Source organism: Sturnus vulgaris, chromosome 6 (assembly GCF_052056855.1).
Source record: "Sturnus vulgaris isolate bStuVul1 chromosome 6, bStuVul1.hap1, whole genome shotgun sequence".
Classification (NCBI taxonomy): domain Eukaryota; kingdom Metazoa; phylum Chordata; class Aves; order Passeriformes; family Sturnidae; genus Sturnus; species Sturnus vulgaris.
In genome coordinates, this window is record NC_142248.1 from 24,606,934 (window position 1) to 24,633,921 (window position 26,988).

Consider the following 26,988-nt stretch of genomic DNA (forward strand, 5'->3'; position numbering starts at 1 on the left):
CTGTATGTGTGTTCATCTAGAATCAGGATGCATGTAAAAAAATAGCACAATATAGGTCAATATATAGAAGCGGTCGGTGGGTGGAGCATGGAAGAAGCTATGTAGTGACGGCTACATATATGCAGCATATTTGTTGCTGCCAATGGTTTGTGTCACTGTACAGGCTCAGGAGCGTTTATAGCTCCCCTGGTGTGGATACAATCTTATCAGGGATAAGCATATGTTTTAAGTACAATATTAAGAGAGGGGGTTGTAACACTGGTGAGGCAGCACGTGGTGGTTGAGCTTGAAGTGATCCAATGTTTGGGAGCATATGTGTGGGGACAGAAGAGTGGATAGCATGAGATGGCCTTGGCACCATTGTGGTGCCAATAGTCGTGTCAAGCTGCAGTGTGCAAATCGGTCACTCACTCTTGGTAAAACCAGCGCCGAGGTGTTAAAATATGATGGGGGGGCGGGGGGGCGCATCTTTCAGGACAGAGTATGTAGAGAGGAGCAGGGCTGCTCATGAGTGATATCTAGTGGTGGTGGTAGTGGTGGGAAAGGACAAGTTAGGGGGCATGGAGCTGCGTGGTGGTAGGAGGCACGGACAGTGCTGTGTGCATAGGCTTGAATGTTTTGTGCTTTGTCGGTTGGTGCCATGCCTGGTGCCAGCACTGTGAGGTGGGCGATGCACATGGTGCAGTGACAGGAGAGGTTACAGCAGCTGCGTAGAAACGAGGTATGCTTTCAGCAGGGAGAAAGTATAGGAGTGCTCCTGGTCTGGACCTAGGTGCCGTGAAGGGAGAGCAGCGGAGAATGGAGAGGGGGGAGAGGATGGGGAGGGGATCAGTGGGGTGTGGGGGAAACAGTACTGGGTGGGGAGAGAAGTACGAGATCGGGGGGCACTGAGTAGTGTGGGGCGGTGGGAACAGGGAACAGGCTGTCCTGGAGCTGCCGGATTTGCGGACAGCCGGAGGGCGGGATGAGAGGCGGGCAAGGGGAGTGCGGGGTGGGAAGGGACACCCACTTACGTCTCCTCCTGCAATTTTTTTTTCTTTCCCTCCTTCTTTCCCTAGCTGGTGACGCGCCGCTGCTATTAATCATTCACCAGCCGGGGAGCAGCAATCGCGGCCGCTCGGAGCGAGCGGCGCTGGCAGCCGCGTCTCTCCCGATGCCCGCGTCCCGCAGCCGCCGCGCCGGGATCCCTGGCGGGATGGTGCCCAGCGCAGCCGGCGGCGGGCGCCTGCTGCTCTGAGCCGGGCGGAGGGGTCCGGGCAGAGGATGCTCCCCAATGGCACCTGCCCCAGGCTTCCGGGCGGTGCAGGCAGCGACAGCGGCGACAGCGACAGCGGCGGCAGCGACAGTGGTGGCGGAGGAGCGGGTGGCGCCTCGGAGGAGGCGGCGGCGGAGGGCATGGACTCGGGCGGCAGGAATTCCTCTGGCGCTCCGAACAGCACCCTGAGTGAGTCTCAGGGCAGCGCCATCCTCATCTCATTCATCTACTCCGTGGTGTGCCTGGTGGGGCTGTGCGGCAACTCCATGGTCATCTACGTGATCCTACGTTATGCCAAAATGAAGACGGCCACCAACATCTACATCCTCAACTTGGCCATCGCGGATGAGCTGCTGATGCTTAGCGTCCCCTTTCTGGTTACCTCCACGCTGCTGCACCACTGGCCCTTTGGCTCCCTGCTCTGCCGCCTGGTGCTCAGTGTGGATGCCATCAACATGTTCACCAGCATCTACTGCCTGACCGTGCTCAGTGTGGACCGTTACATCGCTGTGGTGCACCCCATCAAGGCGGCCAGGTACCGCCGGCCCACTGTGGCTAAGATGGTCAATCTGGGTGTCTGGGTGCTTTCCATCCTCATCATCTTGCCCATCATCATCTTCTCCAATACAGCAGCCAACAGTGACGGAACAGTGGCTTGCAACATGCTCATGCCAGAGCCCACCCAGAGATGGCTGGTGGTCTTTGTGGTCTACACCTTTCTGATGGGCTTCTTGCTGCCTGTGGTGGCCATCTGCCTCTGCTACATCCTCATCATTGCTAAGATGCGCATGGTGGCCCTGAAGGCTGGCTGGCAGCAACGCAAACGCTCAGAGCGCAAGATCACCCTCATGGTCATGATGGTGGTGATGGTCTTTGTCATCTGCTGGATGCCCTTCTACATTGTGCAGCTGGTCAATGTCTTTGTAGAGCAGGATGATGCCACCATCAGCCAGCTCTCTGTCATCTTGGGCTATGCCAACAGCTGTGCCAACCCCATCCTCTATGGTTTTCTCTCAGACAATTTCAAGAGGTCCTTCCAGCGGCTGCTCTGCCTCAGCTGGATGGACAATGCTGCAGAGGAACCCATCGACTACTATGCCACTGCCCTCAAGAGCAGGGCATACAGTGTGGAGGACTTTCCCCCAGACAACTTGGAGTCAGGGAGCATGTACAGGAATGGCACTTGCACCTCCAGGATTACCACCCTCTGAGGAAGCATTCCTGTCCCCCAGCTCCCTTACTGCCCCCCAGCTGGAGGGTGAGCGAAGCCACGGCTGTGGCATGGGGAGGCTGGGAGGGAGGGGATTTTAGTCCTGCCCACCGCCAGCAGTGTTAGGCACAAGAAAGAGCCAAGAAAATCCCATATCCTTGATTTGCTGCCCCCTGCACCCTTGAGAGCAGGTGCATTCTCTGATGCTTTGACATCCACTTAGTGAATTGTGGCTCTCATGGGTTAGCTTAGGGTCTGATAGCCTGGCTCTGCCGCTCCTTTCTGTGTCTGACAAGTGGCTGTAAAGGTCCTGCAGTGACTCTCCCTCCATCTTTTGTACAGTTTGCCCTTCCCCTTGGCTGGTGGGACACCCCAGGCCACTGAGTCGAGCCTGCCTCAATCAAGCCCCAGAATTCAGGCTCAGACTCCCTCCAGCTGAAAATGACCCTGCTCAACATCTGTCAGTACACACTTCCCCTTCAGAGATTAGAGATGCTGGAAAAATTCCCCCCAACATACACCTTGCCCTCCCCCAGGAAGGAGTGAGTAGCCTCTCTCTGTGCCTACCTTTCCCTCCCCCTGGAATAAAAAAGAAAGCAGGGAGCAAAAAGTCCCCGAGAAAGAAGCAGCATAGTCATGGAGATATTCTTTTTACTTTGCAGACAGCTTCCAACTCACTGTTGGCTCTCTGTGCTACTTGGCAGAAGCAGAGTAGAAAAGGTCTTAGGAAAAAAAATCTGATTATTGCTGTGCTTTGGAGCTGTGCGGCAGGCTGCTGATAACGGGAGATAAGCAGTCCCGTGACACACAGGGAGCAGAGAGCTGAGACTCACTCAGATGGGAGCTGGGAGGACCACTGAGCTGGGAAATGCTTGAATCTGTCCATACACACAATAAAGTGTGCTGATAATAAAGTTTAAAGGAAGCACTAGACTGTGAATCTGCTATCTTGAGCCTGCTCCATCAGCTGTGAAACAGGGATGAAGGGAGCTGCGACAGTTTTTGAATGACCTGAGTGATGGCAAAGTCACTTTAGGCTACATGGGAAAAGGGGAAGTCATTTAAAAATCTCCACCAGTCTCTGAAATAAATACTTGACAGAAAAAGCAGCTGTTTGGTAATAAGTATTACCCTAGCTCCAGTTTCTTCTGTTGCACTAAAAAAGCCCGACAAAATGGGTTTCATATGTTGCCAATGTAATATACTGACCCAGAGCTTCTTAATGTTTCATTTCTGAGAATTCTCGTTTTTAATGTGTGCCAGATGTCTTCTTGTTTGATTTTTTAATTTGATTCTAGTCACTGTGTTGTGAACGTGTTTTTCTGAAGCAATTTATACTGTGTACTTATGTCTGTGGTGGCTACTTGCAAGGTTGCATTTAAAATGGGTGATGCTCAAGAAGGCTTCTTTCCAGATGAAAACATTGTCATTTTTTCTAACTCTTTCATTTACGTTGTCTCCTCCACAGAAATGCTCTCTTGAATTTTCTCTCTTCTCCTCTTACAACAAAAAATATTTCATATGGACAGATGAAGCTTTCTTTGACAGCTGATTAAATTAAATGAAATCCCTGCTCCGTCTTATCCCACACAGAAGAGTCAGTACAGACTGTGTTGAAATAAGCAACTATGTTTTTTGCTTTCTACCACCTATGCTAACAGTGTCACTCAGTGGCAAGTGTCCCAGTAGCTGTGAAAAATCACTTCTCTAGCACAATACTGTGGTTGTATTAATTATAACTACTGGCAATTTGAAGCAAGAGACTGGAAAAAATCTCTAGTAGCAGCATACCCATAGCATTGTACTCGTAGCTGCAGTGCTTAAGTACAGTGTTAAGTGTAAGGTTGGCAGTTAAGGCATCTAGTATTTGTGGTGGTGGACTTACTACAGGTTTTTGTTAAACTATACCCTTTAACTTTTCTCAGCAGCAAAAAGCAGGATGCTACTTTGTACATTTCTTTCACCAAAACTTAGGTACTGTTAAATGAATGTATAAATTTAGTATTTCAAACTTGTCTGATTCAAAGTCCATCAAAATGAGAGAAAAAAAATCTTAACTCACTTCAGTGGACTGTGACTTAGCTCCTTTTAGTCTAAAAATTGCTAATGTGGAAACTGTTACATCCTTATTAAAATATTTCATGAAAAGCTTTAACAATGGTACAGTTTATTTTCTTTTACTTTCTAGTGGATGCGATTTAAAGAAAACTTGCAAATATTAAATTTTGTAATGTTTTACATGTACATATCGGGGAAAAAGGATGAAATCACTTTATAAGCTCAGTTAACTTTTCACGGAAATCAAACATCTGCCTAAACTGATGCTATTTCCAGGGCTTCACTTGAATTCTCACTCACAGTACCTCCAGGATGGTATAAATCTCATAATCTTATGTGGTCCTTTTCACTCAGGCCTATTCTTACGTATGGTCAGATTAAACAGAGTCAGTCCACTTTTTACTGTTGAATTTGTTCAATATCAGACATGATGAAGCAGGAGTGAAAAGGCATAAAGATTCATACTGCACACTCAGCTTTGATGAGAAGTTGAGCTGGGTTTTGTTCTTGCATGGTTTTTTTTCTCTTTGCCTTGTAAATATTGCGATTGAAGCCTACACACCTACCTAAGCACTTTAGTTTCAGTTCAGTTCTCGCAGGCACATCGCAGAGGTTGGGCTGGGGCTTCAGTAGATGGCAGGCTTGCCTTCAGATGGATGGGCTAAATCACTCCCAGCCAGCACTGCCCCTATGATTCCTGGCTAAAACACTCTGTGTGGTTTCAGCTGGAAACAAAATCTGTTTATCCCAAACTAACAGCTGTTCCTGCTATTTTTCACTCTGGGAGAGGTGATCAACAGCAGTAAATCATTCAATTTAGCTAGAAAGAAAGTTAGTTAGTCCATTCTGTGTTACTGTTCCAAATAGTAGAATATAACTACCAGGAAGAAAAAAGTTGTTCTCATGAAATAATATGCACCAGAAAATAAACAGAACTCTTTTTAATGCTTTCCAAATGGCAAATAAGAGTATTCAGATTTCATATGGAAATTATTTTAACTAAAGCTTAATTCATTGAAAAAAGAGTACATTTTATTTGTTATGGTTTATTTCTTGGTTGCATTTTGACCTTTTATACAGCTGCAAGTGGGTGAATTGTAACTTGTAACCAGTAGTAATTTTTCACTTTTTCCCCATGAGTTTTGATTTATATTTTAAAAATACAGCATTCACTTTGTCGTGGAAATTGGCCTTGTGGCCACTGAAATGCAGGCAACTTTTGCACTTTGTTTACCCTAAGACCTATACCCAGCATGGGACAGCACCAAGCATTACCCTGTCAGTGGACTGGACTGTTTCCTGTGGCTTGTATTCCAGAGAACAGTTTCCACATGGAACACACATCAGGTGGGCAGCACACATCAGCCACAGCATTTTCCCACTCAAAGAAAGGTGCACAGGAAATCACTTTCCTTTCTCCCCAGGCTTCCCAGTGCAGTAGCAAAGACAGCAACACCTCTCAGAATCCTGAGGCTGGCTGCTACCTCCAGTTAGTGGACTTGAACAAAACTGGTCACAGAGGCACTTTATATCTGGGCAGTGGATGAAAAAGGTGATGGCTGCATGCAGATATTCTGCCTCCTCAGATGGTCCCTACAGCAGAGGACATTACATATACACAGAGTGTGGTTTCTTTGCTTTTGACACTTAAAGAGCCCATTTGATTTCTTCACAGAGAATGAGAATCAGTTTTATGAATGTGATGTAAGAATTACTGAAATGCCAGCTTTCCAGTGAATCAGAATTTTAAAAAAGGTTTTCTGGTTGATTCTGGAAATCTAAAAATCTGCATTTTCAGTGTATGTGGCATGCTCTATTAACACTGTGACTATTCACTGTATTTTAACCTGTTTCCAAAATCAGTATCCTAATTCTAAATATTAAACTAAGTCTTACTGAAATAATGATGTCATACATTCATGTTATATAAGGTTTGACTTTACTCTGCCATATTTCTAGAACAGTGACAATTTAATGTCTTATAATCCTGATTAAGAAAAAGATCACAGAAAAATAACAATTTCAAAAAATCAGAATAAATTAGCCAAGAAAAAAAAATAGATATCCAGACAGATTTCAGTCTCTAGGAACCTTATTTGACACCAGGGCTCTGCAGACCAGAATGTGAATTATGAATCTCTAGAGGAGAATAAAATATTTCTACTGAATTGTGTATTCAGCACTTCCATCCTCTTCAACATAGCCTTATTTAGCTGATAACTTTAGGCTAAGCCACAGGAAGAATGGATGGTTTACTAATTAGATTTCTCTTTAAGAAAAATGCTTTTAGATATTACATTTTGTGGAGAGAAATGGCCAAGAAAAATAGGTGAACTTGAGAGTATTTCAAAGTATGTCATTAGACAGCTACAAACCAAGCACAATTTTGACAAGACAGATGCATTCCAATAAAAGCATCACTATGGGCATTCACTATGCCTACTCCCTTCCAACTTTGTTTCTCCAAAAGCCTAAAATCTGGGTTTGGCAGAGCAATAAGCAGCTATGAAGCAGAGATAGCAAGGTGCTGTATACCTTTGTCATTATATGACTATCATGTCTATGATGGGTAGAGTCACCTTGAGAATTATATAAATGTACAGAAAATGCCTTCTACTCTCCATTCCTCACCCTCCCAAAATGTCTTTTCTATACAGGTTCTTACACTGTGTAATATGCCTAAGGGTTCTTGAGCTTCCTAACTAGAAAGGCTCAGATAAATGTGCCCAAATACACAGCATGGGAAGGTTGTAGGACAGATAACAATTACCATATTTCTGACTTGGGATCTGAATTGTGTTGCATTTATGACTTGGAACTGGACTGTATTGTCTCCACTAACCTTGATGGTGACAGTGCTGTTGTCAGTGCACATGTGGGCCTTAGCAGCCCAGGGGAAGCTTTGGAAGGGTGCTGGACTGCACTGCACTTCATAAAGCTGAGCAACGCTGGGTGACACCAGTGCCCCTGTCACTGGCTGGGTACAGCACGAGCTCAGCTCATTCACACAGCACCTGCCCTGTGCTCAGATGGACAATGGACAGCCCAGGGATTGCTGGGCAACTGGAGTGGTCCAAAACGTGGCAAAGCTGGATATTTGGGGGAGGATGGATATAAAAGAAGGCAAAACTGCTGGATATTTGATGCTGAGCAGACTGAGAGAGAAAGAATCTGAAATAGAGAAAAAAATCAAGTGATGGCCAGGAGAGGCCATTTTGATAACAACAAAGGAAAGTAAGTAGAGTCCAGTGAAGACACTGTAAAGCAGGACTTGGCTCTTTCACATAATTAACTTTCACTGTTAAGAGTACAGCAAATATATAAACTCTCAACTCAGCAAAAAATAGGAAGTTGTGCTTTTTATGTCAGCTGCTGTTTTCTAAGATGGTTATTATTTTTGAAGGTTAGAAAGTATCTAGGCATTTTTTCTAAGAAAAAAATGACAATTTATTGAATTACTAGAAACTCAGTAAAACAAGGCAGAAACACATAGATAATAGATTTTTCTGAATGTTAATTAATTTTGGATATTTCTGATTTTTTAAAAATTTCACAGATTTTCACAGATTTTTTTAATTTCACTGAATTTTCCCCCCTTTATCATTGAAATAGAGAAAAAGACCTAACAATTTTTTTCTCAACACAAACCAAGAAGAACCCCATATTGACAAGACAGAAATTGAATACAGAAGAATTTTCATGGCTCTTTCACTGTCATAAAGTAAAATTTACAGAATTTCTTACTTGAAAAGAATCTTCAATACAATGACTGGGAAAAAATCCTTTCCCTTAGAGAAAGATATACTCAAGAAAAGTAATGTAACACATTCCTCTGCACAAACATTACAGACTTAGATCACTTATAATCTCCCTCAATCTATCTGTATTTATGATCTTATGTTATGTTCCAGAGAACAGTGTAAATCATTCTTATCAGTCAGAAACACAAGGCCTGTTATTTACATTCCAAAAACAAAACTATGTTTTTCTAACAGGTTATAGCCTGTGTTGTTCCTGGCTTAATGACTTACAATGTTTATTTATTTGCAAACCACCACATTTTGAGCAACACCTGAAAACACATGCAGCAAGAAGATGGCTAGGACAGATACATCCTTATAAACATGGATGATTGCCTGTCTTTTTCATCTTTCCCTCCTCAGCTCATCCTCTCTGTGGACCTGCAGTCTTTTTTCTCTTATATTACCCATAAAATACATAATAGTAGTTGTTTTCCCATTTTTCTGACTCACAATGCAAAAGGACCGGCAAGTGGAAGGAGGGGAAGGACAGAACAAATGCAGGACCACCACCACATCTCTGCATTCCCCAGCTCCACTGCTGCTTCCACTCCACCCAGAGTACTGTGTTCTCCTCTGGGGCTTCCAACATAAGAAGGATGTGGACATGCTGGAGTCCAGAGGAGGCCACCGAGATGATCAGAGGGTTAGAACACCTCTCCTGCAAAGACAGGCTGAAAGAGTTGGGGTTGTTCAGCCTGGAAGAGAGAAGGTTTCCAGTACCTACAAACAACCTTCCAGTACCTACAAGAAAGTTGAAGAACATTTTCCTAGGGCTTGTGGTGACAGGTCAAAGGGGAGTGGCTTCAAAGAAAGAGGGTAGGCATGGACTAGGTATGAGGAAGAAATTATTTGCTGTGAGAATGGTGAGACACTGGACCAGTTTGCCCAGCAAAGTTGTGAATGCCCCATCCCTTGAAGTGTTCAAAGCCAGGCTGGATGGGGGGCATGAGCAACCTGGTCTGGTGGAAGGTGTCTCTGTGCACAGCAGGGGGGTGGAATGAGATGATTTTAAGGTCCCTTCCATCCCAAACCATTCTTTGATTCTGTAACTCTAGTCAGCAATACAGAAAAGGGAAAAGACTCGCTTGCTAACAGACAACTCCTTTTACACATCCACTTTCAAGTCGTTCAGTCCAGACTAAAAACCCAGAAGAGAAAAACAAGGCTGCATATCGGAGGAAAAAGAAAAGGCATAAAGTTTTATGTTTTGAAGCCCTGGGAATGTGGTTACTGCTGCTGCTGCCCGTGTTTGCCTTTTGAGTTAATTATATATCTTTAGTGAAATATATAAATCGTCACACTACTACTACACACTACTACTAGCCTTGGTAAGTGTCCACATACCAAAGAAATAAAAAATATTATTTCTAGAAGGACCTACATTGCATCTATCAGTGTTTGACTTCTATGTAATAAATTATGAAAGATAACTGCTATTTAAAAGATGAAAAAATTAAGTGATAGGAAATTTCTAGGGAAAGCACAGAATCCGTGGTATTTTTAATATTCTTTAAGCTATACAATACACTAAACAAGAAGAAATGTCAGAAGTACTCTAATTTTTCCCATGTCCACTTATAGATTTAATTTCAATCCCATAGAACACCTAATTAACCCCTTAATAGCGTAGATATTTTTTTAATGTGGAAATTAAATTTTATTTCTGATTACTTGATGAAACAAACCATTAAAAACCCATCACTTGTTCACAAATAAAATGTGCAGCTGACAAATTATATGCCTACTGGTCAAACTATCTGTAGGAATTAAGGAAATCTAAAATTGGTAACATGGGACACTTTTTGGATAACTGTGATAGACGAGATCTGGACAGTCTTATTCTTCGCAGGAATCACCATTTTCAAATGTTGACTAACAGTTTCTTGCTATCACCATTTCATTACAAATGTAAGCATTGTGAAACTCACAGATACAAAGTTTATATGTGATTTATACAGCTTTAATATGAGATGAAATAATCTTTTTTCTGCACTGGAAAACAGTTGGAATATAATATACTTATACAATGTTTAGTCAATGGACATGTATGCAACAGGAGAGAAAAGTCAGGATTTGTCTCTATCTTTGCCATGTTTTGGAAAACTATTTGCATTTTGTTGTGTGTTTTTTATATGGTGTTGCATAATTTTTTAAAAATTGCATCCACTTTCATATCCAGACACTTTTATTATCTCAGTATTTGTTATGATATCTGTACTCATTATGATCTTATTTATTCTCTTTCTCTTCTCTAAACAGCAAACCCTGCTCTTGCAGACCAGAGAATCATGGTTTTGATATGAACCAATGGTTGCATGTGTTGGTTTCTTATTCACTAAAGACCCAACTGGATCAAGAGTGGAAAGGAAAAATGATCAATCTTTTCTCCCAAACCATCTTCTTTTTGGTCTGAACTATTAGAGAAAGAGAAATTCATGCATTTCAAACCTGCTCAGGTTCCAAACAAATCCACACACTATTTGTTTTGCATTCTACTGACTACAAAAATAAAAGAACACCAGATGTACTAAACAAGAATCTCTAGCATGTAAAAGCAAAAAAAGCAATAATAAAATTATGACCATTTAGTCACACCTGGAAAAGACAGAAGGCACCATGATTTTGCTTTTAGAAAAGTGACTTGCACAGCTGGAGACTTTAAGCGAGCTGAATTTTCTGATTTATTTTTAAATGTGTATTTTACACGCATTTAAATATAAGTAGTCTCCATATGCCTTCTTAACAGTCAATGCAGAGAAAGGGCACTTTCAGGAAGTAATTCATCGGTCCTGTTTTCTGCATCTAGTCTAAAATGAGATTAATTGCAAGCACATATTAAGGGAGTCTGGATGAGTAAAAAAGTCTAGATGAACTGTTGGAGATATCTAGACATGGTAAGATGGATCCCATCCTTAAGATGCAAAATAGTCTGGTTTCAGATGAGTGAAATTACAAGCCGGGGGAACATAGCTGAACCCTTGTGTAGTCCTCTAGACAAATGTCTAATGATTCTGAATTGTGTGAGAAATAGAACTCTCAAATCAAAACATGATTTCACAGGAAGGGCGAAATGGGAATTATGAGACAGGTGAATGGCTAGCAAAAGCATGAACTTGTATATTTTAACTAAATAGTCTGAGTCACATACTGAGAGATGCCAAAATAAGTAGTCAGGTGCTTAACTCAGCACTTAGTTGTGTGCTTGGTAAGACTCAGAAACAGAGAATGAGATAGTTTCTAGAGCTTAGAAAATCACACCTGGACAGTCTCATCAAGAGTTCAGCTATCTGGTATGTGAGAAAGACTAAAACATAGAAAAAAAATTTAGAGATGCTCTCATTCATCTTAGTTGTTATTTGCTTTTACAGCCTCTGATAGGAGAACTCCACATACACCACCCCAAAAAGAAATTACTTATGGCAACAGGAGTGTTATTAAGAAATAAGGAATTAATGACTAAGTAATTTTCCAAATCTGCCACATCTGAATGTAGAATCAAACCTTTTGCCCAAGATGAAAAATGCCTACCTTCTGAAATACAAATGTCAGATAAACAGATTAGAAAAGTATGCAGATTATGAGTCACCTTGTAATGAGTAGCATTCTCACCTAGCTGGATTTAATTCCTGTCATGATACAAGGGAATTTCTGGCTACAGTCAATCTGATGGCTCACAAATATCAGTGAACTCTTCACCAAAAGCAAAAGATTGTTTCCCAGGTAGCAACTGCCTATCACAATTAAATGGAGAAAGAGGAGAAAAGAAAAAACTTACACTACATAATTCTTTATCCTTAGCAGATGCTTACACCATATTTATCATCAAGTCTTTGTTTGTAAGAAAAATAGGTGATAATAACACACATTTTTAAAACAGAGTTCTTCGAACTTGACAGGAAAATGTCAAAATTAAAGCAGTAGTCAGAATGTCAGCTGTCAAGAGAGGGAAACAAACAAGCAAGCAAGTGTATTTAAAGAGACATTTCAGAGATTAAAGTTCTCTTAAGGGAAGAAAAGAAATATTTCCCTATTCTCCCTGCACCCCAAAAGGATTGGATGAGACCAGTTAGCTGTGTATAACTACACTCAGAAAACCTTGAATCAATATTTAATATTACAACTTTAATTGAAAACCAAAACCATAATAATAATAAGTGAGTACAAGCACTCTGAACTGCACAGAAAGCAAATTCTGCAACCAGGACGAAAGCTCTTCTACAGGAATTCTCATGGGAAATCACAGAGGAAGTGTTTACCTCATTTAGAAAGGGCACAAACGGTGAATCTTTCCTTACTCTCAAGGGACTCCATGGAAAACAATATATCTGACTAAAGAGAATGAGATTTGCATGATGAATTTGGACTCATGTTAACTCCTCTCGCAAGGTGGTGTGTCAGCACCTTGTCTGATTCTAAAGGAGCCATATATTTCATACAGAAAGTAAGTTTTGTAACAACACAGTTTAGGAGAAAAACTGTAACTGAGAAATTTATTCTCTGCTACAATAAAAATAAGTATGAAGTAACAACAGGGCAGTGATTTATATCATCCTTTATTCTTTTCATCAGCTGTAGTATAAAACTGACTCCCCATTAACCTCTCACTTCCTCAGCAGTTTGATGACTTTCTAAGTATGGAAATGCTCTTTCATTTTTTAAGAATGTCAGTATGAAAGCATATAGGTTGCAGTTTCATCCAAAATAATGGCAGTTCACCTCTCCAAAAGTTCCAGCAATTAGATTGAAAACGATAGCCTTCAAGTACCACTCAGGCAAGGAGTGACTTCTAAATTACAAGATGCAAGTGCTCAAAGTGGTCCACTTTATGCTTGTTCCAAGTAAGGCACCCGACGAACAGTTTCTGAGAGGATAAAAACGCACGGTTGTTGCAGCTGCAATCGCTCTGTTGGCCAGGCTGATCTACTTATATTTTAGTGAAGTCCGCACCGAAATAACTGCTTTTCAGACCGACAAAAACTCCTGACTGTCCAAAGACTTCAATCCCCTCAAAAGAACGTCGCTACGCGCTCCTGCCTGTGATAATGTGCAAGACCAGCCCAACCAAGTCCCGCGGCGCCTCTCCCTCTGCTCCCCGCGGCAGCAGTGCTGGGGCAGGAGGGACGTGGCGAGCCGAGCGCTGGCCCGGGTGGGAGCGGCTGCTCAGGCAGCCCGAGGCACGCGGCTCGGCGGTCCGGGGCTATTCACCGCCCGCTGCTCCGCTGGGCTCCGCGGAGCCTGCCTCCGCCTTGCTGCCGGCCTCCGGCGGCTCCTTGTCCCCGCGGCCCTCGGATTTCTTGTTAAAGCAGATTTTGAACACCCCGAGGACGGTCATGACCAGGATGACCAGCACCACCACCGCCACCGTCACCAGGATGAAAACGTAGTTCGAAGAGGAGGAGAGCGGCGGAGCAGCCGTCTTCTCTCCGCCGGCAGCGGTCCTGGTGGTGGCGGGCGGCTTCGTGGAACCGCCGGGTGTCGGAATGGAAGGACGCCGCCCCTCCGCCCTGGCACCCGACGGCTCCGTGGGGCCGCCTGCAGCCGTGGGGGCCGGCCCCGTGCCCGGGCAGGCAGTTCCGTCCGGGCCGCCCGGGGTGCGGGCACAGGCGAAGCCGCCGGCGGCATCGCGACACCCGGCGGCCTCGGCACACGGCCCGCTGTCCGGACTCCTGCGGCCCGAGGGGCAGGGGCAGAGCGGCTTCTCTGCCGCCTTCCAGGCGAAGCCGCCCGACTCGGGCTGGCAGGTGAGCTCCACCTCCCCGCCGGGACACGCCACCGTCAGCACGGTGCCTGGCGGGCTGAAGCCGGGGCCGCCGCTGCGCTCCTTGAAGGGGAGCCGGTAGTCGAGGTCAAAGGCGCCCGCGGGACTGAGGTCGGGGCAGGCACCCTCATACTGGTACTTGCAGAGGTAGCCCGGGTTTTTCTGCTGGCAAGCCCGCTCCTTCCAGCCCCAGCTGGAGCCGCCCCCGAGGTCAGCCGCCAGGTGCAGCCCAGCGCAGCGGGAGATGAGGCAGGACCGCAGGGGCTCCTGCAGCCACCGGCCGAGCGTCGCCGGGACCTCCTGCGGGGCCGTTCCACCACCGACGCCCTCCCAGGAAAAGCCGCGGAGCGGCTGCTCCTCGTGGGTGCAGGCAGAAGCGTTCCTCTTCAGCCCGACCCAGAACAGTGCGGGCGCGGGCACCGCCGCCTCTGCCAGCAGCCCCAGCAGCAGGCGCAGCTCGGGCTCGCCGCTGACCCAGGCGAGGCTGCCCCACCGCCGGTCGCAGGCTCCGCGGGCCTCGGCGTACGAGACGTTGGCGAGGTGGGCGCTGAAGCAGGCGCCGGCGGGCAGGCAGCGCACGGCGGCCCGCGGGGGCGGCGGGGTCCGGCCCAGGGCGCAGGCCGCGGCCAGGAGCAGGCACCAGGGCCCGGCCCGCCTCATGCCGGCGGCGGGACGCGGCGGGCTGAGGAGCGCGGGCTGCTCCTGTGGCTGTGGTGGCGTTCGCCCCCGGCTTGGGCTGGCCTCTACTGCCCGCGCCGTCCCTCTCCAGCGCCGGACCCGCTCCCACGGCCCTCCCCCGGACCGGCCGGAGGAAACGTGTTGGGAGCCGTGGCTGACCTCGGCATCCTCCGTTTGTTGGAGGGCCCAGGACAAGCAGCTCCCGGCGCCGCCAGGAAGCGCTCGCCCAGCCCGGCGGGCGGGTGTCCAGCCCCGGGGTAGGACGTGCCTCCTCCGCTGTCGGAGGGGCCGGAGGGTGGCGAAGCGCAGAGCCGCAGCTCTCGGACCGGGGTCGCGGGCCCCGTGTCCGGCCCGTGTCCCCGAGATGCCCGGGCCCATCTTGCTGGCTTGTTGCACAGCGCTTTTCGGAGAAAAGCGGTCCAGCTTCAGATACCTCTTCCTTGAAGGATGGCGGTTGCTTGGTTGGGTGAGGCTGTGCAATCAACCCCGTAGCTCCTCATACAGGGGCGATTTAACAGTCACAAGAACTGATTCAGCACACGATTTTCCAGCAGGCTGGCCTAAATGCATCATACATCAGGTGCCTGCGTTGGCTTCAGTAGTTGTTCTTGAATGAGGTTCACTGATCAACTGCAACTGCACCTCCTAATGGAGCCCCCATGTTGCCTCATTTTCACACTCCTTACTGTTATCTGTGTGCTGTTGCCTGATGCGTACATTCAGATACAGCACACATCTGAATCTCTTCCCAGGTATTTTATGTGGCATGAAAGTGCAGGCATATATCTACATTTTGTTTTCCAGGTTTTACTTTGGAAAAACCCATGTCAGTGTTTTTGGTTTTGTGAATAAAGCATAATACAAATTTCTAGTATTTGAATAACTTGCTGGGGAGGGAGAGAAGGAGAAAAAAGCAAAAAGTAAATAAGTAATCAATCTGGAGTTCTTAGAACATAAGGTTTCTCAGTAATTGCAGTCCATTTGGGTGCCAGTGGGTTTGGTTTTATGGAAAATAGGTTTTCATAACACAACAAGAACTTGTTAGTTTAATTCTAGGTGAAATTGGATTTTTGGTTAATCAAGGTGTTGAGGTGCTAACAGCCACCTACGTCAAAGTATATGGTGTGGTAGCAGCCGTGTATTCAGAGCTCTGCTACCTACTGGAATTGTGACTTCTGCATTCATTCTTCTCCATGGTGCACCAGGGCACAGGCATTGAGCCATCTGCCTGTGTGGGTCAGCACATGGAGATTCTTACTGCCTGCCTGCATTTTAAGCTGGAAAGATGCAATTCATTTTGCATCACCTGCTATTCATATCCCTAGTTCTTCACTGGATCTAGCTTTAAATGTACCCAAACTAAATGAATTGTTCCTTGAGCCCCTCGTTTTTCTTTATGATGACCAAAAGCTGTGCTTCTGCACATACCTGTCCAGTTAATATCTTGAGTCATTTTCCCCAAGTCTGGTTGATAGATTTGAGAGGGAGGAGAGTTTGCTACAGCTTTACTATTGCCATCTTACTGGGGAATGCTTACAAGGCTTTGCCTAATATTCCACTGTAATCCAACAGCTTCACTTTGTTTTCTCTTTCAAAATTGAGTTCATTTATTATAGCTGAATAAAAGCTAATCTTTATAAATAGAAGGAATAATGTATAAGCCCCAAAATTTTCATGTTATTCTTCAAACCTAGGGCTCTGTCCCTGAGGAGGAGAATGCAGCTCAGTCCATAAAAACATTTGCTCCCTTATGTCTCTTCTCAGCCGTCAGCCAAGGGCATGGTTTGAGCCGTCTGGTCTGGCCTCTCTACCAGGTAATTGATGGCTATTACCAGCTCATTTCACACAGGCCATGACTTTAATTTCCAAGGCTATATATGAACCAGCAAACTGAAAAACCAGTTTAGAAACAATAGGTTAGCCAGCAGTGCCCTGGGCAGTCCAGTCTCATTGGAAGGACTTGTACTACACAGAAGGATGAAAATACTGTATTGACAAAGCTGAAGGCATTTGCCAGCTGAAAATAGAGGCAATGGCTCTATATCTACTCGACTTGCATGTTTATCTGCTCTCCTCTCCTATTGCTGCCCCTGAATATCCTGCAAAATACTGTAAAAATAACAGGTCTGCTGAATCTCCAGAAAACAGCTCTTGGTCTGTTTTTTTAATGTTCTTTCTAGTTCTTGCATTTAGGTAGATTAGAAATTACTCTTCATGGGACCTTTTCTGGAGAAGTCGTTTTCTGAAAGAGACAATTAGCTACTCCCACACAAATGCTGGTACCAGTCCAGACGTAAGGCAGCTTTTACTTTTACATGTAAAGGCTTTATTACACAAATGTGAATGCTGCAACTGGTGGATGTATAAGCTCTAATGTAGCTGTTGCTTTCAATAGTTAAAGCCTTATTTAGGTGTAGTCATTCCTTAGTCTTTTTCCTGTGAGACCTTAGCCCTTGCAAAAAGAGTGGTTTACTTTAATTGTATTTTAATAAGAGCCATTGGGTTTTTTTTATTTCATTATGTAACTGTATGCCTCTTATTATAACACTTGTATTTTTACTAAGGAGCTATGTAAGAAGTGCTGAATTAATAAACTACTTTTCTCTATTAGGGTGGATTCCTTTTGTGTTTTTATAAGGTAAATTACAACTATTCTTTTTGCAACTAACCAGGAAATATGTTATCTGTGTATCAGCACACACTTTGCTACCGCTAGAGCCTAAGGGGTTGTATTTTCATTAGAAGTAGTCTTGTTGAGGGATACAGCATCCAGATCTTGCTAAGAGCCATATTTTACTGCTAGGGATAGATGGATGGTGCAGTAAAAGAGATCTGCCTTGTTTCGAAGGGGACGAGTAAAATGATCGTGTCACACTAAAATGTGTAGAGCATAAGGACAGTAAATTTCTCTTCCCCAAAGGGGATACAGGAAAATGTCTGGAAATAGATCGGTCTACCAGTTATGTGACAAGACCTGGAGACAGTGTCTAATATCAGAAGCAGCTGTCTTTTCTGCTAGTGTAAAGGAGGGTTGCTGATGTGCACCTCAATTTATCACCTGGTTTGTTGCATGATACAGGTTTGCTTGGGGCTGAGAACTATGGACAGGGAGCGAGAAATGAAGATCAGTGTTCTGCCTGTTTGCACGGCTCCAGTGTCTTAGTTTGCTGCAGCCTTGCAGAGTCTACACCAGTTGGCTGTGGTCAGGCTGTACAGTCCCTATGAGCTCTCTCCTTCCCTCTGATCCCAGCTAGTACCTCTACTGAATCCAGACATCCATCTGTTGAATTTTTATGGGTAAAATCAAGACTTTTTCCCCATCTTTCTGTGTTCTGCTAAGATATAGGTAATACTTTAAATAACCTAATCTAAACAGGTATTTTAAACAAGTGAAAATTGCTGTCACTTGGCAGTGTGCCTCAAAAATTATGTGTTAAATCCTCCTTTTGTCATAAAGTGCTCCATGAAACAATATCTATATGATATAAAAATATATATGGTGTATTATGGTATAATGTAAATATATGTATGGTTTATCAAATAAAGCAGCCCTGCATTTCACATATAACTTGTGTTTAGACAAAGTATTTTCTCACTAAACAGTTACATTATTCTTTAAGAAAATACCTTAGTTTTAAAAATAAGACGGTCTTGAAGTCAATGAGAACTGTCTCATTTCAAAAGTGTGACAAGATTTGTCATTAATTTCTCTGCATTCAGTCAAACGACTTGCAACAGGAGTAAAAAATGCCAGGTGGAATTCAGCATGCTTTTGTTACCTTTCCAGAGAACGCGACCGGAAATTAAAATAAGAATGATAAGAATTATTGTAAGAAACTGCATGATTCTAAGAATGTAATAATTCATCTCTCAAAAGGACTTTGTCGATTACAAGGTTCACTTACAAAGTTTGGAAAAGACAACCCAGCAGGCGTCATGCAAGTCCCTGTCTACTGTAATAATAATTTCCAGTGACATTATCACGTAGCTATGGAACTTAATAACGAGGAATGATATTTAACTGCTGATATGAACACAGTGGTATACCTGTTGCTTTTATGACATAGGCATAAAATATAACTAGTCCTGACCTGCTAAGGAGAGGTTTTGTAGATGAACTACATTGATGTGGCTGTAGCATACCCGCATATGTTCCCCTTAAAGCCTGATCAGTTTATATGTTCATGTTTCCATTGCTAAGCATGTGAGGAAAAAAAGTATTCTGTTACCACTTCCATTCATCTATAATGAGTTATTCGGGAAGATTCCAATTCTGTAATTAGCTGGGGGAAAGGAATTCCAGAACTCTCAAATTAAACATACTAAATCTTTTCTGAAAATACCGCAGAGTATAAATACTTTTTATTCTTACTCTAGCTCACTCTCTTCCTTTTTTTGACTGGATAATTCATACTAGTTCCATCCCAGCCTCCAAATACTTCGTACCTCCTTATTATGTAGCACTGTCTAGCCCCACATGAGCTTTGTCTTTTGTATACATTGGCATGAGGGGGTCCACAAGAACTTGAGGTGGGAATGGCCATATGATCTATTTTGCAGTAAACAATGCCAGAAATAGTAAAAGCACTGAAATTCATCATGGTATCAAACCTTACTGTATCATCTTCTTTTTTCTCCATACTCTGAAAAACAGATACCCAGCAGTGGTCAGAGCTTTAACTCGTTTGACATATCCTATAGGTCCATGTGAAGTGTCTGCATGCTGCAAAATCTGAGCTTTCAGTTGTGTTTTTGTGTGTGCCTGTATTTCAGTCTTTGATTGCATTTGATGAGGAGAGAAGAGCAGAGCAGAGAAGAGAAGAGAAGAGAAGAGAAGAGAAGAGAAGAGAAGAGAAGAGAAGAGAAGAGAAGAGAAGAGAGAAATCACCACAGGGTAAGTTAAAGGAACAGAGAGCTACAGCACAGAAAAAAAAAATGAGTAGGCAGGAAAATAGGGAGTATACACAAAAAGAGAATAGGGAGAAATCAAAATAAAAGCGAGAAGTGAGATGATCCACAAGTGCCAAAGTACCAAAGTGAGCCGTGTTTGTGCTGCCACTGCCCAAGGCCATCCTTAAAAAGCATTACTGTGATAATTTCAACACCACCTTTATGCAATTTGCTTCCTGGTCCACAGGGGTACTATCAGTAGCCAATGCAAACCATAGGTTTTGGAGGCCTGGAAAAATGGTGAATTCTGATGTCCTCTCATCCTAGGAAAAAAGCAAACAAGAGGAGAATTAGAGTCTAATTGAGATTTACCCCAATATTATTACATGTTTAGTATTTTATCAGATTTTGACCTAAATAAAAGCATTTTTGGAAATCAGTGAATTTCCATTTGAAGTGAGAAACACCTACATTTTTAGTAACTTCCTATAGTATTGTAATTCTAAAACAAACTTCTAAGACTGGCAGGCTTTTTTGGATGAGGACAAAATTTTCTAGGGAAATAAAGTAAAATAGAAGGAAATCTATTGGTAAAGAGCTGATTTCACTTCCTGGCCTTTTGCCCAGACTGACCATTTTAGAGAGTGTCTCTCTTTGCTTGAAAATGGGTAAGGGATACAGACTAGTAAGAATAAAAGCAAGAAGGAGCAGCTGTGAGATGGAGAGGCAGCAGATGCTTGTCTACACAAGCAGCTAATTCAAAATGAAAAAAATAAAAGGAAGGAAGAAAATTCTGAGCCTAGTGAAATAATTGTTGTCATGGAGATTATGGGAGGTAAACATACCTTTTATGGAAATATTTATTGCCATTCTTTTTGTGAGACTAGACAGACTAAAAATGCTTCAGTTCACTTTATTGATGCATTGCCCTCCTTTCCCTTTTTATATAATGGCAATTCTTAAAGCATTTCCTTCTCAAGAAAGTCTGTTTTAAATATTCTTCGTTGTTTGCTTGCAAGACATAGAAGTAGAGTATCTGTATGCTGTTGAAGGAGGAGAAGAGAATCTTGTTGCATGGCACATGGCTTTTTTTCCTTTCCTGCTTATCATAGTAAAAAGGCCAATAGTGTCATCCTTTGCACTTCTGTGTTAAATGTGTGTTCAGTGGCAGTTACTCCTGCTATTCTACTATCCTAAATGGTTTTGTACTCATCAGTACCTAGGAGCCTGAAATTTTACAGGAAATAAAGACAAGGGAGTTCTTTATATGCTCTGGAAGAAGTCCCTTTGGAATGCAGATAGGCTCAAGAAAAACAGTTAGTGTCTGACTTTGGACTTCCCACACACCAGGATGTGGAATATTCAGGACTGGGGTGTTACTCTATGTCTAATTAAAATAGTAAAGTTAAATTCATATCTTAAATTTATTTTCCAGAAATGATTCATGGTCTAAGTAGCGGATGTGTCTTACCTGAATTTCTTTCATGTGAAGGTTAAAACCCTAGCAGCTCTGACAGTTTTTACCAATTTAAATGAAATAACTATCTCTGTCATGACATATGAAGATGTTGTTTTTCAAAGACTGAGGTTTATCAGCACTAAAGGCATAAAAGAAAAATCATTTCATAACACAGTCACATATTCCATCCATTAGCAATTATTCATTCACAAGGTAGACTTGATCTATGTTTTCATCCATGAGCAGGTTCTGTTTTTTTAATATAATTTTAAAATTTTTGTGTTATGGTTGTGTGCCAGGCTAGGTTTGATTAATTTATTATTTCCATTTAATTATGTCATACAGTAGCAGAAAAGATACAGTCCTTGTACTGCTGGTATGAATATCTCAGGGCTGCAGAAAACACGTGAACATTCTGTGTCTCCTGCAGATCTGTGCAAACTGAGTCCCCCCTGAGCCTGACGTTAATCTGGTCTGGTGTGCATGTGAAAGGGAAAGTGCTCCTCTGCAAATTGTGTACCCAGTGGGTATGTGTATGCCCATTCTGCCTGTATCCGGATACTTTTGGTTTTTCTTCCCCTAATATTCTGGGAATGCTTGAGAAAGATATGCAACTATTCATACGATAAAATAAAGCCCTAACTACTGTTTAGCTGAAGACAAAAAATAACCCTAGTATCCACATAATCATATCTTAGCAAGCCATGAAAAACAGGATATGAAAACAAAAAGCAGCCTCATTTCCTGGCATCGTTTAGAGTGATACCAGCCAGAGGCTGCCCTTGAAGATCACCAGAGTTCAGAGATTGCCCATGAAGGGAAGGACTGTCATCACTGCTTGCTGGTTTCAGATTTCAGCCATCATGTCTTTGTCCTCTTCTGTGTGGTATGAAAACAGAGTAATTTGTGCTTGGTGCTCATCAGACACACTATAACTGGGGGGAGAGGTTAGGGTCTGCAGGAATCTAATTTAGGTACTGATGAGCTCCACCAACAGGCCAAGTTCCCCAGGAGGTCGGTGTACATCCAGCAGTATTTTCCCAGGTATGGCACGAACAAGTGGTGAATGTTGCTTGTTGCTGGAGCTGCCCATTACTCAGAACAATAGACAGCCTGCAATCCAGCTGCGCCACTTGGCACTTGGGTTCAAAGGGCCTTGGTTTCATATTAGTTGAATAGAAAAGGTCAATAAAAGGTGAGAGACAATTGAATGTGGATAAATAATACAGGAATGAGAGCTGCAAGTGTTTGACTCATCTCTGCTGATGTGATATTGATCTGAACTAGAAATGTCAAACCGTTCTCCACCCAGAATTTAGAAATGCTTCTGATGTGTGTCAGTAAGAGATAAGAATCAGACCAAGAATATATTAGCAGATGCCACAGGGAATAAAGCATAAACAACCCAAGAACAATAGTTCCTGTGTGTCAGCTACAAATAAGGTGTTCTTACTTGGCAGAGCACGTTCTGCTTATGCCTGATCCTTCAGGGCAGTCTGGGCGTGCCAAAGACACTTCTGGGAGGAGAGGTCAGGTACAAGGAGACTATAAGGATGAGGTGGCAGGTTCATGAGACTGCACCTGTGCCCTTACATGGAGGGGTGGAGGAAAGGATTGAAGTAAATGGATTTGCTCTACACTGAATTTCACCCCATGTATTTTCTGACTGGCCTTCACATTTTACCCTTAGAGCACCCAACTGGATTCATAAAGGATTTTAGGCATCATACTACAACTTCCAATTAAAGAATGGATCTTCAAAGCCTCTGCTATACCATTATTTAACCCTCTAGAGGCACCTCTCCAGCACACTAATTTTCCTTCCTGTAAATTACTTTACATTTTTCCCATTAGACTCGTGTGCGCAGCTAGACTTTACACTTGACAAGAATTGTCCCTTCTGTATTATGCTTATTCTTTGATCTCGGATGAATAAAATCTGCTTAATTTGCCTAATGCATAAAGCCTTGCACAAAATGCAGTCGGATAGCAAAAGGACAGGGAAAGGAAATCCTGTAGCCTGGAGGTTAGGGCTTTTTTCATGACAAAGCAGAGTTACTTCTGCTGCAGTGATTATTTCTGTATTTTATACCCACTGAAAAAAACCCAAAAAGCTGTCAGGAGAGGTAGATGCAGAAACACAACTAAGATTGACTGATCTTTTCCTCAAGCACAGAGTTTTGCTTCACATCCCTGCTCCAGTCTGACAGAAGAAGGATTTGAACATACGTCTCTGACATGCAAGTAAGCATATTAATCACTGAGCTGTCTGACTTTTTTCCTTTTTCTTATTTAGAGAGACTGACTACATACCAGTTTTCTGATGTATTGGAAAGCAACCAGTGGGGATTTGGACTAAACAAACCTCTTTTCTTTCCTCCTTCCCTGACAGGAAGGGCGTCAGTACGTCTCCATCTTCAAACAAGCTAGGAACGTCGGACGTTTGACAGAGATTGTCCTTTTGAAGTTAGTTGAGGTCTGTCTGCAGTATTGAATTTGTATTTCAAAGAAAAGAGCTCTTACAGATATATCGAGAGAAACAGTGCTTTTGCTGAAATGTTCTGTGTTAGTGTCTTGCTACATCAGGACCAAGGTGACGATGTTGCTGCTATAAAACCAGTGAGAATCATCTACTTTTAAATGTACTGGTTTTAGTCTTACCCATGCTTTGCATCAGTGTACAAAAAAAAAGGGATTTTTATTCTTCAGCATTTAAATATTAAAGGAAAACAAAAAATTACTTCAGGAATTCCTGAAGAGTTTCCATGTCAGTGTAAGAAGACTTAGGGGAATGAAGGTACTTAATCTTAGTTAAAATCTCAACACTATATTTTAACAAAGATTCCCAAGTAATTGTGACTTCAAGTCACTGCTCACAATGGATAACATTTCCAGGGGAACAGGAATGGGGCTGGGTTGGTGTTTTTTGATTTATCCAGACTCCACTGGTGGGAGAGAAGCAAGGGAGAAAGATGATGAGATAAACTTTCAGACTTCTCTTGCTAGACTGGTCATATTAGTCACTACAGAGAGAATTTATCCTGTCATTCTGACATTGTAAATATTAGCTTACTGGTTTAATTATAATTGGTCATGCAACATACATAGGCTTTTTTTCTCATCTTTTTTTTTTTTTATTATTTTTTTTGTTTGTTTGTTTGTTTGTTTTTAATGTGAAAGGACCATGCCATAAGAACAACAGCCACTAGATTTTCAGTTTCTCTCAGGAAAAGAAATTAAACAGGAATTAATTAATTAAGGAATCTTAAAATAATTTGTTTCCTTCTAGGTCAAATAAATGTTATATGAAACACCCTTCCTTGAAAAGTAGGCTTTATGGAGACCTTTAACTTTAGATTTGTACAGTTACTCATATTAATACATGAATCTATGCAATGACAGTTCAGAGGTGTGCTTGAATGCATTCATTGCTGATATGCTGGATTTATGGTAACTGGACCAGAGGTCTGTGGAACGTTGCTCGTCTCATTCCCATGCTTCTGCTGTTCTGTAGTCTTGTATGCTTGTCACCATTAATGTTCCCTCTAATTTATTTCTCTGTGTGTGACAAATGACCTTCTGAATACCAGTGTGAAACTTGTAGCCCTAATTCACACAATGCTGGAAATGGGACAGCAAAATAAATGAGTGTGAAATCCTCTTTCTTCTTTTGATATTCTGGGACTCACTCAGTTCATGTTGTAAGTTTCTACAGATTTATGGCTTCTTCATCATGTTAGAAAATAAAAATAAGTTATTTTGCAGTGCCTTGTGTGCAGACCCTCAAATTACACAGTGTTTAAGGAAACACAGCTGCATCACTGATAAACACCTCTTGTGCAAAAACCTCAAACAGACTGAAAACACATCCTCCCAGCCAAGATTTCACTTTGAGTTTTGTCATTTCAGTACTAGGTAAAGAGAGAGAATGAGGGAGAGAGAAAGAGGAGAGGCATTCGGAGTATTCAGAGTTGTCCTTTACATGACTGGGACCAGTAGTGCACTGCCTGCTTGGGAGGGAAATCCCCAAGAGAAGCAGTTTGCTATTCTGGATCTATCTCTGTGATCCAGAGTTTGGGGCAAAATATATGAAAGAGGATGATGGAAGTGGATTTTAGGGCTGTGAGAGCACCGGAGCATCTGGAATAGATGTGTCAGATCTCAGCACACCCTGTCCCAGTCCCTATGTTTGCAAGCTAAGGTTTTGCAGATGGACTTACAGGAATCCTGAACTTGTGTTGATCTGAGGTGTTACCAGCCTCCATGCACATACTCCCTTTTGCTCACTACCTGGGGGCAATAAGCTCAGAGTTTGCCACAAATTCAGGGGTGCTGGTAATACTCTGTCACATCCAGATGTCCTGGCCATTGCAGTGGTCACTAGTAAATCTGTTTGTGGCTATGAAACCTGTGCCTGGCACAGACTGCTCATTTTCACGGCTCCTCTGTTAGGCACAGCTCAGAGGGTGAAAGCCCATTGCTGCTCTCAAGTGGCTACATGCTAGATGTAATACATCTCATATAGTCAAGCACACATGCACAAAATTAACCAGGAGCAACACCTCATTGCTGCAGTGATGGCATTAATTGAATTCAAAGAGTGAGCAGGCTTGGATGGAATTACTTCATTTTGAAGCCTGAACGGAGGAAAACAAATATTTCAGAGCCAGGTACCATTCTTTCTCTATAGTGCCATGTTTTCTAAGATGATTTATTTGACCCCAGTTTGTACTCCAGGGTGTGGTTTCTAGAAATTATGATGACCTACCCTTAAGTGGAAGGAACTTCTCTGGGCCTCTACAGTTATGCTTAGTGTACATAAGCAATACATCCTTGGTCTAAATTCACAGGGTTTCCCTGCATGAAGATTGTACCACTTAAAACAACAATCCTCTGTGTCTGAAAGGCAGAGTAAGAGGCTGAGTGAATAGGGATTCTGGAAAAGCAATACTTGAACACTACCTAAGTGTGGGCCTTAAGAACACCTGTGTAAATACACATTTGTGGAATAGGAAATCCTTGCCACCATTAAAAGCAGTGAGAATTTTACCACTAGATTCAGAAAAGCTCTGTTGGCATCTAGGGCATATTGGAAAGTATAATTAATGGTTTCTGGAAAAGACATTGAAATGGAAATGTCAAAATTTCCTTCAGAAAAAGAAAATAGCCTTTTTATTTTAGAAGAATTCATTTGAAAAAAAAATCTCTGAAACTGACATTTTCTTGTTATTACCCACATCAGAAATGAAAAGTGGCTATTATCCAGTGACATAGAAGTAGGTTACTGAAATTACTGGAGCTTTAGTGTTCCAGCTTGTCTGACACTAAGTGTGATGTCTGTTTTTAGATAAAAAGATTTCATATGGCTGTATAGAGTAACAGGCAACTTTCTTATCGTCTTCAGATTATGGGCATATGCAAATTATAAGGATTAAAAAAAATCTTGTCTATACATTCTGGAGAGAGATTTCTACATAGTATTGATGATAACCTAAAACTCTTCTCCTTTATTGCCCTAACGTCATAATTCTTAAACTGGATAGTCTCAGGATGCCCCACCTATGTCTAGGCAGGAAATTCAGCCTAATTCTCATTCCTGCAGTTATCTGCCTGATGATGGCTGGATGAGTGTGGAGCACTGTGCACTGCAGTTACCTCTGATGTATAAGTTCAGCTGAAAAAAGCATGCAGTTGTTTTTCCAGCACTATCTGCTTGGCACATACCTTCAAAAATAAACTATAAAGAGAGAAGACAGACAAGGGTTGCATTTATTGTCTTGATTTTATGTGTATCAACCCTTGGCAGGACTAAATGACAATGAAATCAACAGTCGTAACAGAGCAAGAACAAAGGTTTGTGGTAAAGCTGTTTCTTTT

At 42.9% G+C, this 26,988-nt stretch overlaps 2 protein-coding genes and 2 long non-coding RNA genes across 4 annotated transcripts in view; 2 read left to right on the forward strand and 2 right to left on the reverse strand.

Moving 5' to 3' along the window:
- The window catches only part of LOC148223369 (uncharacterized), a 128,110-nt gene that overhangs the window by 18,828 nt on the left and 82,294 nt on the right, over positions 1–26,988 (reverse strand). Inside the window, exon 3 of the long non-coding RNA XR_015804614.1 lies at positions 19,871–19,975. This is a non-coding gene — a long non-coding RNA (uncharacterized LOC148223369). The remainder of the gene's footprint in view (positions 1–19,870; positions 19,976–26,988) is intronic.
- Positions 1,081–14,744, reverse strand: CLEC14A (C-type lectin domain containing 14A). Its single transcript, XM_088166546.1, has one exon. It carries the CDS (start codon positions 14,742–14,744, stop codon positions 13,524–13,526), a length of 1,221 nt encoding a protein of 406 aa, XP_088022672.1. The 3' UTR covers positions 1,081–13,523.
- SSTR1 (somatostatin receptor 1) lies at positions 1,264–4,623 on the forward strand. Its single transcript, XM_088167312.1, has 2 exons — positions 1,264–2,513; positions 3,934–4,623. Exon 1 carries the CDS (start codon positions 1,264–1,266, stop codon positions 2,464–2,466), a length of 1,203 nt encoding a protein of 400 aa, XP_088023438.1. The 3' UTR covers positions 2,467–2,513; positions 3,934–4,623.
- LOC148223371 (uncharacterized) lies at positions 15,096–24,785 on the forward strand. The gene is made up of 2 exons (XR_015804615.1): positions 15,096–19,656; positions 23,504–24,785. It is a non-coding gene; the product is annotated as an uncharacterized LOC148223371 (long non-coding RNA).